This window comes from Primulina huaijiensis, chromosome 1 (genome assembly GCF_012295235.1).
Source record: "Primulina huaijiensis isolate GDHJ02 chromosome 1, ASM1229523v2, whole genome shotgun sequence".
NCBI lineage: Eukaryota > Viridiplantae > Streptophyta > Magnoliopsida > Lamiales > Gesneriaceae > Primulina > Primulina huaijiensis.
Window position 1 is genome coordinate 8,409,636 of NC_133306.1, and position 14,931 is coordinate 8,424,566.

Sequence of the window (14,931 nt, forward strand, 5' to 3'; positions counted from 1 at the left end):
GTGTGATATATTAATTGTACCTTTAATATTACTGAAATACAACAATCAGTTGTCAAAATTACTAAGATATAAAATATTCAAAATCCAAAAAAGTCGCAACAGCCTGGCTATCATGTAAGGCTACTTTTACTACAAAGAGCAGCTCCATAAATTAAAATAACTCAAACCCAAAAACAAAAAATTCAGATCCTCATTATAGTCCAAGCTCTTTACTAAAACTTTTTGTAGGAAAAAACTAGTGCAAAGAGCACCATTGTGCATATGGATGTATATGAGTCTAGCTTAACAGTAATAGGCTCGAGCTCACTCGTTTAAGATATATATAGGCTCGAGCTCGATTCAAGCTTTTATTATTAGGCTCGAATTCGGGTCGTTAATAGCTCATCTATCATGTTTAACGAGCCTGACACGACTTCTGCTCGTTAAACTGCTAGTTTTCGAGCTCATTAAACAAGATCGTTTTAGAGCTCATCGAGTATTTTTAATTAAAAAACAACTAATATATGAGAATTTAAGGGGTATGATTATCATTTTATAAGATTTCAATAACTTATATTTCAATAAAATAGCAACGTGAGACAATTCATGACCCAAAAATGGCTCGGATTAGGTTTGAGGCCGTTCGAGCTCGGGCTTGAGAGCTTACGAGCCGATCATCCTTAAGCTCGGGCTCGATAAAATTGTTGAGCTCAAGACCGAGCTCAAGCCGATAAGCATAACGAACGATCTCGAATGAACTATTTACTGAGCCGAATACCATGTAGATATGATTCCACAATATCAGTTTTATAAGATAATTCATAACATCGTACACTGAAAAGATTCTAACAGAAGACTCCTCCATATCTCCCAATTGAAAAAGCTAATTACTAGGGAAATGTCTTCTCAATTCTCGAACACAAATTTGGGAAATATGTAAAATAGATAGACTCTCTACTTGACTTCCAAACACAGGAAGAAGACTCACTCCCCTTGAGGGAGATAAGGCTAAAAGGAGCGGAAAAAAAAATTTCATGATATGGGAAATGTAAATATCCTAAGATCTTAGCCGAACTTGGAAATTTTAGCTGAGCGTGTTTTAAAAAATTATTATTGTACAAAACAGTTAAAGAGATTTAGCCAAATTATTTTAAAAAAATCCCAAATCCAAGTACTTATTTTTTTTTAAAAAAATCCCAAATCCAAGTATTTCCCAAATGATTATGTTTTTAAAATACATAGATTAAAAATATACCTAGAAAAAATATTTTTAATATACCAAGAAAAGACATTTTTTTAGGAGGAGAACCAAGTCTTTGTTTACGTTACATAATCATGATGGTAGCATGAATTTACTTGAAGAACGGCACAATCCACAAACAAACACAGCGTAAATCTCTATATATCTTAAATTTTTCTTGCATAAAAACTCAATTAATTGAGTTATAAAGGCAGTAATAATCGACATGTACAATAATTGTGGAGCTAGATTACATTTAATGGGGAGTGTAGGGGTATTAGAGAATATAACCATGCAATCTACCTAAAAAATGTGGGAATGAGAAATATATTTCCTCTGTAGTATTATATGAATCCCAGTGCACAAACGATTTCTGCAGAAGAAATTCACCTCTATGCTGTGACATCAAGGGTTTGGTTCGTGTAATCATTGATGACCCGTTGTGATCGTCCCCAAGTCGTCTTTCTGCTGGTCGATCGATTTTCGGCGGTTTAATTCATCTCTAAAAAAACCAGAAGCAGGAAGAAACAAGCATCTTAGAAACGTTTTCAAATGAACCATCATTCTCAAATAAACTCATTCTCCAATCATTCTTTAAATTAAAAGGAAAAAAAAAGAACTTCGGAGATTTTGCTTCTGAAATCAAGAATTACTATCTCGTTTTAAATTTCACGCCATTCACATTAACCAACACAAACAGAATTCTTAATTAAAATTTTCATAATTTCTCAAAAATACTAGATCCTCATATCATGGAATAACACGTTCACTATGTTTATCTTTAAAGCACCCAATCGTTAAAAAACTAAAAATATACAACATTTCATTAACTACCCCGACATTATTATGTGAATTGAAATTTATTGTTTAACATTGTCATACTGAAGTCCGAAAGAGCCCCACGGAACGGAAAGATGAACTAATCCGTGTAAGCATAAGAAGGTTACCCTTACCAGAAAAGAAAGCTTAAAACCAAATCCGTCACATTCTACAACATAATCTTCAGAGATATAATACTTGACTGGGCTATGAATAATTGTAAAATACTAAGTTTTGTTCCCAACTCCAACATGCATTGAATTATCATCACACGCAGTAGCTAATTTTATAATATGATTTTATGCACTCGAGGCATTTATTTACTTGTTTAAGGATGGAGTAGGCTTTATATGGTCCAATTCATTCATTCATGTACAAAGGAGAAGATATAGTATATTGCCTGCGGAATATAATGCACAAACATTCATCGGAATGATAAAAAAAATAGTAAGTACCTGAGACAATGCCATATTGAATCGTAAAACAGAATAGCCTCAATTCGGCGCTTTGTTTCTCTTTGAGCATCTCCAGCCCGCCTAACAACAGGCAGTTGTTTGATTCCTTTAGCCTCCATAATCTGCTTAGCAATTTCCAGATCCGTATCTGGATAGCAAACCAAAAGCCCACGCTCCCGTCCACGATAACTTATTCCACGAGTGCACATTGAGGACACAGTAAACGTGTTTGCCTGCAAAGGAATTCATCATTGCTGAAACGTGTGTGACATATCTTCCATATCAAAGATATTGCAAGTGAATGAGGACCAACAAATTATTTTATAGACACATATATTGGATATGGACCGAGTATATAATAGAGTTCTCATTGCCATTGAGATAAATAATTAAGGGGAAAAAATGAAAAACATACATCTGATGCACTCCAGTTGGAATTGACACTAGATTTTATGTAAAAGCACCGTTTGATGTCACCATATGTTAAAATTCCTTCCAAATAATCTTCAGCGTCAACGACAAGGACGCAGTTCTGTTGACCATCAGTCATACAGTTTAGTGCCTCTCTGAGAGTTTGCATCGGAGAAACCTTCAAATAGTTGTTTGACATGGCCTGAGATACCTGATTATAGCAGTAAATTACAACATTATTTTTGTTTTGCTAACACACAACAGATAATGAGAATAATATAATGCTAAAATTGGCTTCTTTTCCCACTAAGTTTCCACCATGAAGGACGGAAGACGGACCTTCAAATTCTCCAGTAACATTTCAATATCTGTTGACTGATGGCTACTAGAGTTACCAATAACCGAGAGTTCTATATCATCCCCTTCTCCATTTTGTCTCCATATGTCCTCGTTTTTGTCTTCAACTGGTGAAAGAACCGCATAACCTCGGGGAGAATGCCTTGTATCAGATACCTCATTTTGTTTTGGTTGAGCTGTCACAGAGGGGACCCATATAGCTAATCCAACGGCCCCCTGTTGCAAAACATCAAACAAGTTGATTAAATAACCAATTCACCAGTTCATTTTTGAAATTTAATCAAAATCCCATCATGAAGCCATGTAAATAGGCTCAAGACATCTTAAGAGTCTGTGCTGCTCATGATATTGGCGAAAGAAAGTAGAGATTTTAATAATATGCTATCTATAACAATACAATTGTTATCTTGGAGATGAAGCTGCTAAAATGACGCAACTAATTAGTGGAAGAGAACACCAAAAACTCATTCTAGCACAGTATCTTGCAATATTCTGCTCCAATGCCGCAGTTTATGTTGTCAATAGGGACAACCCAAAATCGGCCACAAAATGTAAGACAATTCTGATAAATAATTACATTCCCCAAAATCATGCGTGAAACATATATCATATGTCAAGTGAGCCTACTTCACCGGCTGAGTTGTAGAAGATTTTGTTGCCACAGCACATAAACCTAATCCTCCTATTCACATATTTTAAACTAAAAAGAAAAGCACTCGTTTAAAGAATCAACATATGATCAATAATTACATTTTAAGTCAACCTAACCACAGCAGGACCATCAGATTTCAAACATGACGAAGAGAGAGAGTTCTCAGATCAAGACCCACCATGAGAGGAAGTAATATTCTGTAATCTTTGGTCAGCTCAAAGAGAAGAAGAACAGAAGTCAAGGGTACCGAACAAACAGATGCTAATGTTGCAGCCATCCCCACCTGAATTACACCAGGAAGCAGAATAGATATCGTCAACAATAAAATCAAAACGGAACTAAGAAAAAGTTAAAATAATTATGAGTAAGCTTAAAGCACAGGAAAATTACCAATGCATATGCCTGTGGCTCAGCAATGGCAGCATTTCCCGGAATTGCTGGATTGATTAGCTCTCCAGCAAAGCCCCCGAATACAGCACCCACTGCAGCACCAATCATTAAACTTGGAGCATATAGGCCACCAACAAGGCCAGACCCTTTACATAGAGCAGTGGCCACAACTTTAGCTGCAGCTAATTGAGCTAGAAGCCAGATTCCAGGCGCTGATGCAGTCTTTCCCGTGTGTAAAATCTCACCAACATTAGTGAAACCCCAATACAATATCCCAGGATACTTGAGAGCTATTAGCCCAGCTCCTAAACCTCCCAAAGCAGGACATACTACATCTGGGATCCCGAATTTTTCTTTGATTAATTGGAAGGCCTTGGTGAACCAAGATACCAAGCGAGTGAAAGCTACACTTACTACTCCACATAGCATTCCCAATATAAGGTACAAAGGAAGCTCTGAGACAAGGAAATCACAAATATAATGGTTAGATGCACACCCTCATTCAGCGAAATACAACAATTAAGTTAAATGCACAAACTTCTGACCAAGTTTGTGTCACAGATCCAAAGTTGAGAATGTTCAGTGGAATATAAAGCAGAAAAATGAGTTCATTGTGTTCAACAGTATAATTAGTCAAATTTTTGTATTTGTTCAAAAAATGTGCCAACTTCTTCATTAGGTTTTTAATAAAATATGCTAGTACATCTGTCTTACATAAGTAATATGCAGCTATTCTATTTCATTTCAAACACGTCCAATGGATGACCGTTCTACAGAGAATATAATATTGCTGAAATCACTCAGGACCATAGTAATTCCAGTAACCAAATCATAGTTGTCAAAAGCGCACGAAAGTGCACGCTTAAGATTGCTCCAAAGCGCACAACATCCATGAAGCGTGCGAACCGCCCTTCAGAGAAAAATACCCTTTTTTAAAAAAACTCTGACAGAAGAGATTTCATCATTTAAAAGTGTGATTTCTCCTCTATTTTTTTTATTTTAAAAAAAGCAAAGGAAATCCTAACATCAGGTTGTCTCTGCCCCACGTGGCCTCTACCCTTTGTCCTAGCATTTTAAATTTTGATATTTGGAAGTTGAAAATGGTGATGATTTCAATATTTAACATCTAATGTTTCATTTTTTTTTTGCGTTTAAAGCCCCAGAACACTCGAGCACAAATCATCGTTTCCTATATAAAAAAAACTATGAACCAAATCAGATTGATCCATATAAGCGTTACATCACGGGTGCAATTTTACACCTTGTAACACAATGGGTTTGTTTAATTGAAGATAACCTACATTGATTTACATAAGCCCTAAATCATGCGTTGCAAATCTATTTTCCACTCACTTAACGTATACAGAACAGAGAATGTTTGAAATAATGATGATAATCAGACAGCACACCTTAAAATATGATTTCAGTTTTAACAAACGAGAATCAGATAAAATACCAGCAGCAGATTTCAAATCATACGTGGGCACTGTGAAAGCCTGTTTCTCACCAAGCACGGCATTTGAAACAGTAGACGATATAACAGATGCCAAGATTATCATTGCAGTTGTAAACGGAGGAGAGTTTTCAGCACGGAGAGGCCTCAGAACGGTTTCAATGGCAAAGAAACATCCAGCAACTGCAGCGTTGAAACCTGAAGTGCAATAGGAACATTATCGCAAAGATTTATAAGAAAATAAGAGGAATAAATTGATATATATGAAAAAAAATTCTTGAAAATGTATCCATCCATAGTGCTGATATAGCAGTAATGAGAAAATAACGAAACCTTCATGAAAAAACCCTCTTTCTGTTTCTTCCCCGACCTCCACCTCCCACCGAAGACAATGAAGGGGGGGAAAGAAAACAATCCATAATCTAAAAGACTTGCTAAAGCATATGCCATATACCAATATTGAAGTAATAAGCATCAACAAAAATAGACGACTACCTGAAGCAATTCCCGCAGCTGCACCAGCAGCAACCAGAGCGATCCTCCGTTCTCTATTATTCTCCATGGTCATTGAGAATCCATTGGCGCATGATTTTCCAATATCGACGCTAGGCCCTTCTGGCCCTAAAGAACAACCAGTACCTAAAGTTACAGCAGCCTGGATAGCTTTCACCGTGGGGAATATTGCAGCAAAAATGTCAAAGCCTTGTCGTTGCAAAGAAGTGGACTGCATTATTTGATCCAATATCTCAAGGAGGCCATGTAGAACACCCACAACAACTCCACCTGAGACTGGAATCAAAAGTATCCGATGCCATGTATCAGCTAGCCTCTGTAGCCGAAGCCAAGCGGCACCTTCATATGGGGTACCAGCCCATGCCCATTCATGTATTACATGGACCTAAATTAAGCAAATCTTATGTCTTCCGAATCTTTCTTGCTTCAACACAATAAAGGTTGTAACTCATAAAACATTTTGGAGACATTGTTAAACTTCCAAAAAGGCAAGAACCACATTAGGAAGTCTGAATATCTTAATTTGATTAGTTAAGGAAGTGCAAAATTGTAGAGCCCAAATTCGTACGCGTAAAACCCATGCATTATTTATTTGTTAAATCAGTTATTTAATTTAAAATGATTTTCTTAGCCATGCATAATTTATTTAAATGTATTATTTTAAATTAGTCATGTTTATTGTGATGCACGTTAAAATGTCTTTCGAGTTTCATGTTTCAGGCGATTATTCGAGGCGGAAGTGAGGAAAAGAGACCAGTGACGATTTTGGCGATTTTAAACGTGGTATTTTATTTTAAATTATGAATGGGGCATTTTAACCAATTTATTAAGTTATTAGTATTTTAAAGTCTAATTTATTTATTTAGTGATTTAAGAGTTTAAAACTTTTAAAGTTAGCATTTGGTTTGTGTTATTTTTAATTAGGGGATTTTATTTAAAGGTTAGTAGGGATAGTATTTTAATTAATTGGTTAATTGAGTAACATTTTAATTAGTATATTGATTAGCATGGTTAATGGTTTAACTAAGCAAAAATCACTCCCTACATAATTCTAACACACGCGCACACATTCTACACACACACATACACGTATCACACAACACACACAAACACATACTCATCCATCCATTCATCTTTTGGAAAAGAAAACCTAGGGTTCTACAAGTTCTTGCAGCCGCCCCATCCCCTTCGATTCCAGCAAATTTTTGTCGAATTTTCTTCAAAGAAAATCGCACCACGTTCGTCCCGGATCAACCTCGCTTCTATCTCCGCTTCGGTATCGTCATTTCGGTATTTTTAAATATCAAAGGCACGTATAATCTTTCTTTTGCTGCATCGATCATGTCATATTATGTGTTGCGTTGTTTTATGCGTAAAATATATGTGTTACGTTCGTCGTTTGAGCGGAAAATGATTTGGATCAGTTTTGAAATAGATTTTAGATCTGAAAACTCGTTTTTACTGTTTTTTTTAAATACTGCGATTTTTCCGTCGTGAATCTGAGAAAACTTTCAACATGAAAATCGTAGAACTTTTCGATATCTTCGATTTGATATAAAATTTGAAATATTTGGATAAATATTGAGGGAGTTATGGCGTTTTTCGTGAGACTGCTCAAACTGCGTTTTTCTGAAAAATTATGTTATTGATGCGATCTTAAAGTTTTGTGGTTGCAGGCTTCGTTGGGGATTGACTGGTGATCGCTGCTGCGTTAGATATGTTGTTAATGATGTTGGGATGGTCATTGACGTTTTGGTTCGCGTCGTTAAGCATTTGGGATAACGACTACTCGTGAAAACTATTTTGGTGTCAAAATTCGAGTTATGAGAGTTATCGCGTTGCGTGTGGTGCGTCGCTTCTTTGGGAACGTTTTGGACATTTTTATGGAGTCGAGTTTGGATCATAGTGTCCTAAGATGAGTCTCGAGGCGTTGTTCCCTGTATGTATAATCGAAATTGGAGAGTACAAGTTTCTGAGTCGCGGAGTCCAGTTTGCTCGGCGCCCGAGCGGCAACTTTTTACCGCCCGAGCGCCAACCTTTCTGTCTGAGTGTTCTTTCCAGTAGACCTGGCGCTCGAGCGGTAAAGTTTTACCGCCCGAGCGCCGCCCCATCTGTAAAAATATTTTCGTTCTTTCTCCTTTTCAAGTTCTAATAGTGAGTTCAGGTCTTTTATGGTTGGGAAATGTTCACACGACACCTTAGAGTTTGTTTCGGGGTTTAATGTCATGGTTAGTATGATTAAACGAGGTCAAGTCCCGAGTGATCTAGAATGACATAAGCTATTTATGCACTTCGGTGGTGAGCTCGAGTACCTACGTCTAATTTATGCAAATTAGTGTTGAAATTCATTTAGTATGTGCAGCAGCGGCCCCAAGTGAAATCCAACGAATCCCTCAACGCCAAGTAAGTATGTATGACGTGCAAGAAAATATTTTTAGTTTTTGAGATATGCTAAATGTCTTGTGACCAAATTATGTTTAGGATTGGAAAGCGTTAAATTATGAACGGGGACCAATCCGCCCGTTAAATTATGAACGGGTTAGATCGAGGTTNGCGTTCAAGTTTTCAGTATGTATGTTCTCTTTTGAAGTTGCATGTGGTTTTATTACGTAGTATTCGCTACTTCCAGTTTATATGTGTTGAGTCTTTAGACTCACTAGACTTGATCGATGCAGGTGAGTATGTTGATGAGGAGACAGGAGGTGGCGACCGAGGAGCAGGCTTGGACTGAGTGGGAGGCTAAACCCGAGGACCGCCATGTTTAAGTTTTATGCAAAAGTTAAATTACTCTGATTTCACATTCTGATGGAAACACTTTGTGCAAACCTTTTGTTAGCAAATTTTATTGTAGTTATTTTGAACAATCGTGTCTTATGGGGGACTTGGTTGAGATATTTTATGGCAAACTTTGAGGGTTATTTTATGTTTAAGAAAATTTTTAATTTTTCCGCAAATTTTAAGTATGAAAGTATGGTACGTTACAAAAATAATATCGTAACATGTCGGCCGCATCAAACTTCATGAGCATGCCATAGAGTGCAACTTTACCATAAAAACTGATAGGTGAATCCATGAATAAATACACATCATTATTTCAGAGATTAAGCAAATCGGATATCTAGGCAATGCTTCCAAAGTTCATATCAAAGTGGAATAACTACAGCACAATGACTACAAAAACCACATTAGAAGAGTTACAGGTTGACTCTTAATTCTTCGATTGAAGCAGCGACAAAAAAAATAAATAAATAGACAAAAAAACTTAGGTTACGTGTTTTGATTGATCCACAAAAAAAGCACCATAAAAGTAAATCAACATTTCCTATTTTGTCCAAAATATTATCCATAACCCTAAAAAAAGTAAGAGGTAGCTAAAAATTTCATTGTACAATCAATATTAGATCCACTGGAAGACTTAGAATTAAATTACACCTTGTGAAAAGGCTGTGAATCACTAAGTGAAGTTCTAAGTTTGTCAGTACATGTGCCAATTAATTTGCGTACAAATTAGACTAATTGGAAGCTCCTCGTTTACCATGTTATTCCTTGTCCTGGCCAATAATCCATGACTAACACATAAACGACCACCCATTTCTGCAAGCCTAACTGCATTTCAAGTCCTCGCAGCTCTTTACTAGCATTAGCTACGAAGTAATTCAAGGTTGGAAGCACAATATGTGATAATAAACAAAAAAGCTTTGTCAATCAATCCAACTACAACAGAAAACAAAATCCTGAGTTTTCGAACATAAAAAACGCCAAAGCATTCAGAAGAAAACATTTTTAAAAACCTTGATCCGATGAACTAACCCCACGGTTAAAAGCGGCGACGCAAAGCCCAGTAGCAACACCTAGGAGGCACCCGATTAGCAGAAGCGCCCATTCCGGCGGCGCGCTATCACCAAGAAAATCATCGGCGGCAGCGGCATTGGCACTAACACAAGGATTAGAAGTCGAAGGGGAGGAAGGAGATTGATGTTCCCTATCGAATCGGAGCTTCACGCTCAACCTACGACCCGAGCCCGAAAACCCACGATCCAACCGCTTCGATAGATCAGATGGAAGGCACCCTTTATTATTAGTCGCAACATTCTTCCTGAGCGGCGATTGGCTGCCTCCTCGCTCCAAATCTTCATCGGATGCCGGTGAATTGGAGCGCAGTAACACTATTCGATCGTCGAATTCGGCTCCCGATGACATATCTGCACCTCCCCCACATTCATAAGAGCATTAATCGAAGGAATTAGATGCATAAACCCGGGGGGTTTGGGATTTGTGAGAAGAAATCTTGCTGGCTTTTCACGTCATATACCGGGATTATTCTATTTTTAAACATGTGGTTTATACATGATTATGATTATTAGATATATAAATGCGTTAAAAAAGTTGTTTTTGTCGGTGATATACGGACAAACAGTAAAGAAGACAAATTTCAATCGAATATATTTATAAAATAATTATAATAATATTTTTGACATTAATAAAAAAAAAAACAAATTTCAATCGATTATATTTATAAAAATTAATAATATTTTCCACATTAAAATTTATATTTTTCACACAAATCAATATCACAAAATTTATTTTAAGACAACTTTCATACAAATTTTTGTATCAAATAAATAAAAAATAAGTATGTCTCTTATAAGAAGGTCTCACGAATCTTTATCTGTGAGACGGGTCAACTCTACCGATATTTACAATAAAAAATAATACTCTTAGCATAAAAAGTATAACTTTTTCATGAATAACCCAAATAAGAAATCCGTCTCACAAAATACGACCTGTGAGACCGCCTCACACAAGTTTTTTTCCTTAAAAAATTAATTTCAATCATTTAAATAATTAATTAAATCAGTGTAAAACAAAAGAACGGAACAACTAAATAGATATTTTAAAAAAAATGCAACTAATCAATATCAAATTAAGTTAACTATAAAAGCTCATATGTTATTACAGTTTGGAACAATGATTCAATTTAGAGATTAAGTTATGAAAACTCAGCCAAAAAATGAAATTAAATTAACTACAAGTAGATCAGATCTAGTCAAACACCTAATGTAATGACTAATGAGATTCCCCTTGAATTTACTACTAATACTCATACCAACACTTTATTAATTGAATTAAATTAATCAAATGTAGAAAATTGTTTGACCACCCAAATTCTAAACCCTGAAATTAATCAAATTCTAGTGATAGACTTGAATGCGCATGACAAATTTATAACAAGTGTACACCACTACGAGAAAGCGATTGCCATTAATTTATATAATTAAGATATTGATTATATAATAATTTAATCCAACTCACGTAAACCGCATACATGATTTAAATTGCATATTTATTTTTTCTTAATTGATTTTAAATATTAATAGATATATTTTACATGCTTAAATGTTAAAAATGCATGATTTCATGAAATTGAAGGATTTTATCCGAATATTCGATAATAGGATGGAGAAAGGAGACCGGGGATGACCAAGATAAAATAAATATTTTCAAGGCTTATTAATATGATTAAATATGATTAAATTTTTTTAAAAATGATAGAGTTCAAATAATTTTACGAGACGATCTCGATTTTATCCGAGAAGCCGGTTTTGGGCGAACGAGATACTTTTAAAATATCAAATGCATTATTTTTGAAAATTAATTTTTATAAATTTTTATTTTTCACAAAAATAGGTGTTATTGTGTCCAATTTACCTACGATGAATAGGCCCAATTGCTCCTAAACTTAAAGGCCCAAAACCCAAACCCATTATCATGCAAATTAAAATATATAAAATAGAAAACCTAGGTCTTTTTGCACCTCATTCAGCCAAAAACGCACACAATACACACATTAAATTTCGAAAATCATAAGGGAAGAAAACAAGGAGTCGCCCGTTCGTTCTTCTTCAATCCCCACGCCGACGATCGTATTTTCGAGCGTTTTAAAACGCAAATGCATGCTTCTAAATCTTTTCCTGCATCATTCAAACAATATTATGCATGTTTTGATTAATTTTACATGAAAAATATTTACGATCGATTGGTTTAACGATAGAACGATTATTTCAAACGTTTTTACGATTTTACGCTTGTTTATTAAATGTTATGATTTCCAAGGGGTACGCTGCCAACTTGGTACATTTTATAGATAGAACGAGGACGATTTAAGGTGAAAACGAGATCTAGAAGGTAAGAAATAGGGTTGCACGTGGTTAAATATTTATGCTAAATATTTTATTATTAAATATTTACGCTCGAGTGTTTTCCATGGGTCCTAGGGATCGGGTAAAGGGAGGAAACATATGGGGCTTGGGTCAGGGCTTGTGCGTGGCTTGGTAGGGAGATTAGGAAGAGTCTGTGAGGGGCTGGACGTGGCAGCAGCTAGGGAGAAGAGTCCACATGTACAAGGACTCCTCCATGCATGATCGCGGCTGTTGTGTCTTCGGAAAAGAGGTGTGGATCAGTTGGGGCTGGCTGGTCCAGGGGGTCTAGAGGGTGGTCCAGGGTTGGCTAGGGTTAGATGGAGTCGATGGTTAAGTAAGCACAAGAGTCGTAGTTCGAGTAGAGACCTAAGGAGGCAAGGAAGCTAATAGGGAACTCGCGCGGCTGGTTCCTTCATCAAGGGGCTTGGTGCGTGGGTCAGGGAGAGTCCAGGGTGTCCGGTGAAGGTCTAGTAAGGTCAGGGCCTGGTCTGGGCCAAAGTGGCTCGACCATGGTCCGAGAAAATTGAGTCGTGGCTCATTTGGGGTGAGCTAGGATTCGAATTTAGGGTTAGGAAAAGAAAAGAGTCGAACCATGGTCCATGAAGGTCGATTCATGGTTCACGAGAATAAAAATTATATGTTTAAAATTTGGGAAAAAAATATTAAAGTTTGTGATAGGATCGGTTTATGAGCTGAAAGAGTGTTTAGAAGGGAGTTGAATAAACACTTAATGATTTTCATAGCTTTTTGTAATATTGAGTCAGTTTAGTGATAAACTGAAACTCGGGAATCTTGTCAGTCGATATCAGTTAGTTAACATGTAGTGTGCGGAAATAAACTGACTGAAAGATAGAATATAAACTAAAATAAGAACACAAAGATTTTATGGATGTTCGGAGATTTCAATCACTCCTACGTCACCCCTTCTATCACAAGGATAGGATTTTTATTAAAAGACTTTGATCGATACAAACAATTGCAAAGACCCACTTCAGTCTTGGACTTAACACTACCAAACTGAAACTCTTAGTTTACAAATGAAATTCTCAGTATTCAACCGGATTTGAGAAATATTTAGCACAACTGATCTCTTTAAGATCAAGTATTACAACAGTAAAGATTTGTGCTAGAAAGTTCGAAGTAGCCTATTGCTAACAGTAAATATAATAAGTGTGAGCTTTGAATCTTAGTATAATTTCGGCAGAATGATTGCAAGTAAGTCGGATATGTTTTGTTGCTTCATCTTTGCGATTTATAGGCTTTCCTTCCAACGATAACAATTAATACAATTTGAATCTTTTATTTATCCGTTATTTACCATGTCAACATTCCTCTGACATACGTACACTGTAGCTTCATATGAAATGTGGCACTCCCACTATAAGTTGCATTCTGCTTGTACTGTTTGTCGGTTGAACGTCTTTATTCTTGACATGTTCAGTTGAAAGATCAGCTGAAAAACAATAGCTGATAAGCTTACAACTGTTTGTAGCAACTGATCGGTTTCCAACTGATCAGTTAGTTGTCTGTGTAGTTCAGTCCAGCTGGTTCAGTTGTCCTTGATTATCTTCGCATTAATCTTCAGTTAAGGCAATTGCCAGTTTGCATATTTTGATCAGTTACCGCCAGTCTTCTCGATCAGTTAGTTCGATCTTAATAAACGTTCAGTTTGTCAAATAATCGAAATTTAGTTTCCAAAATTTTTTCCCTTTTAGGTGTTTGACAAAACTTAAAATAAGTGAACTGATTAACTGAATACTTTGTAGATAAAATAATTTCTTTATTGACAACTCTTCCAATGTACAGATTCTTACAAAGAATAAAAGAATAAAGAATCTTGTAACTGAATAAAATAACTCAAAATCTGCCATAATCTTCGACTGAATAAGTGTAGAGACTGTCTTCTAACCGATCTTCTATTTCTTAGCTCTTTTATCAGCTGATGGTTGATTAGTTGGTTGACTTGGTCTCTTTTTAGATTCCTTCTGTTGAGCTTGCTGAGCTTCTTCTTCCTCTTTTTTGTCAAACGCCTCCATCTTTTTGGATAATGTTCGAACTTCTGAGCTGATGTTAGAAATGACATTCATCAGAAGATCTTGCGTTATATCCATTCGCTTGGTGAAAAAATTCTGCAAATAATCGAATCGTTTCTTGAATATCTCCTGAGTGTTGAAATGTGCTTCAACTGATGCTCTGTCTTTTTTGATCTATATGGAAGAACAAGTTCGTAACATCTGATGTGATCTTTTGTAGACTCTTGAATGTGTTTTCTTTCATGGTATCAATCTTCATTGTATGCGCCAGTTGAGTTGATTTGATGTCAGAAAGAGAAATCATCATACTGACAAGACTGTTTTGAATAGCCTGAATCTCTTCGAACATTGATTCAGTTTTTATATGAATTCCAGGAGACATGGCTCCAGAGATTTCTGGTGCCTCTTCCCTATTTTGTTGATAAAAAA

General features: G+C 36.1%; 1 protein-coding gene across 1 annotated transcript; it reads right to left on the reverse strand.

Annotated features, from left to right (window-relative positions):
* Nucleotides 1–1,382: 1,382 nt before the first annotated feature.
* Nucleotides 1,383–10,586, reverse strand: LOC140981208 (chloride channel protein CLC-f-like). The gene is made up of 9 exons (XM_073447540.1): nt 10,080–10,586; nt 6,252–6,654; nt 5,760–5,954; nt 4,304–4,758; nt 4,092–4,196; nt 3,244–3,477; nt 2,909–3,115; nt 2,494–2,726; nt 1,383–1,721 (listed from the first exon to the last, which is right to left on the reverse strand). The coding sequence occupies exons 1-9, from the start codon at nt 10,467–10,469 to the stop codon at nt 1,646–1,648; spliced, it is 2,298 nt and encodes a 765-aa protein (XP_073303641.1). The 5' UTR covers nt 10,470–10,586; the 3' UTR covers nt 1,383–1,645.
* Nucleotides 10,587–14,931: the final 4,345 nt, after the last annotated feature.

Bases quoted from the DNA above. Each gene is read 5' to 3' on its own strand.
- LOC140981208 (XM_073447540.1), bottom strand. From the start codon at position 10,469: ATGTCATCGGGAGCCGAATTCGACGATCGAATAGTGTTACTGCGCTCC. The intron at 6,655-10,079 runs GTTAGTTCATCG...TGCTTAATTTAG, and splicing joins TCGCCGCTTTTAACCGTGGG to GTCCATGTAATACATGAATG. The intron at 3,478-4,091 runs GTGGGTCTTGAT...GTTTTGCAACAG, and splicing joins GAATATTACTTCCTCTCATG to GGGGCCGTTGGATTAGCTAT.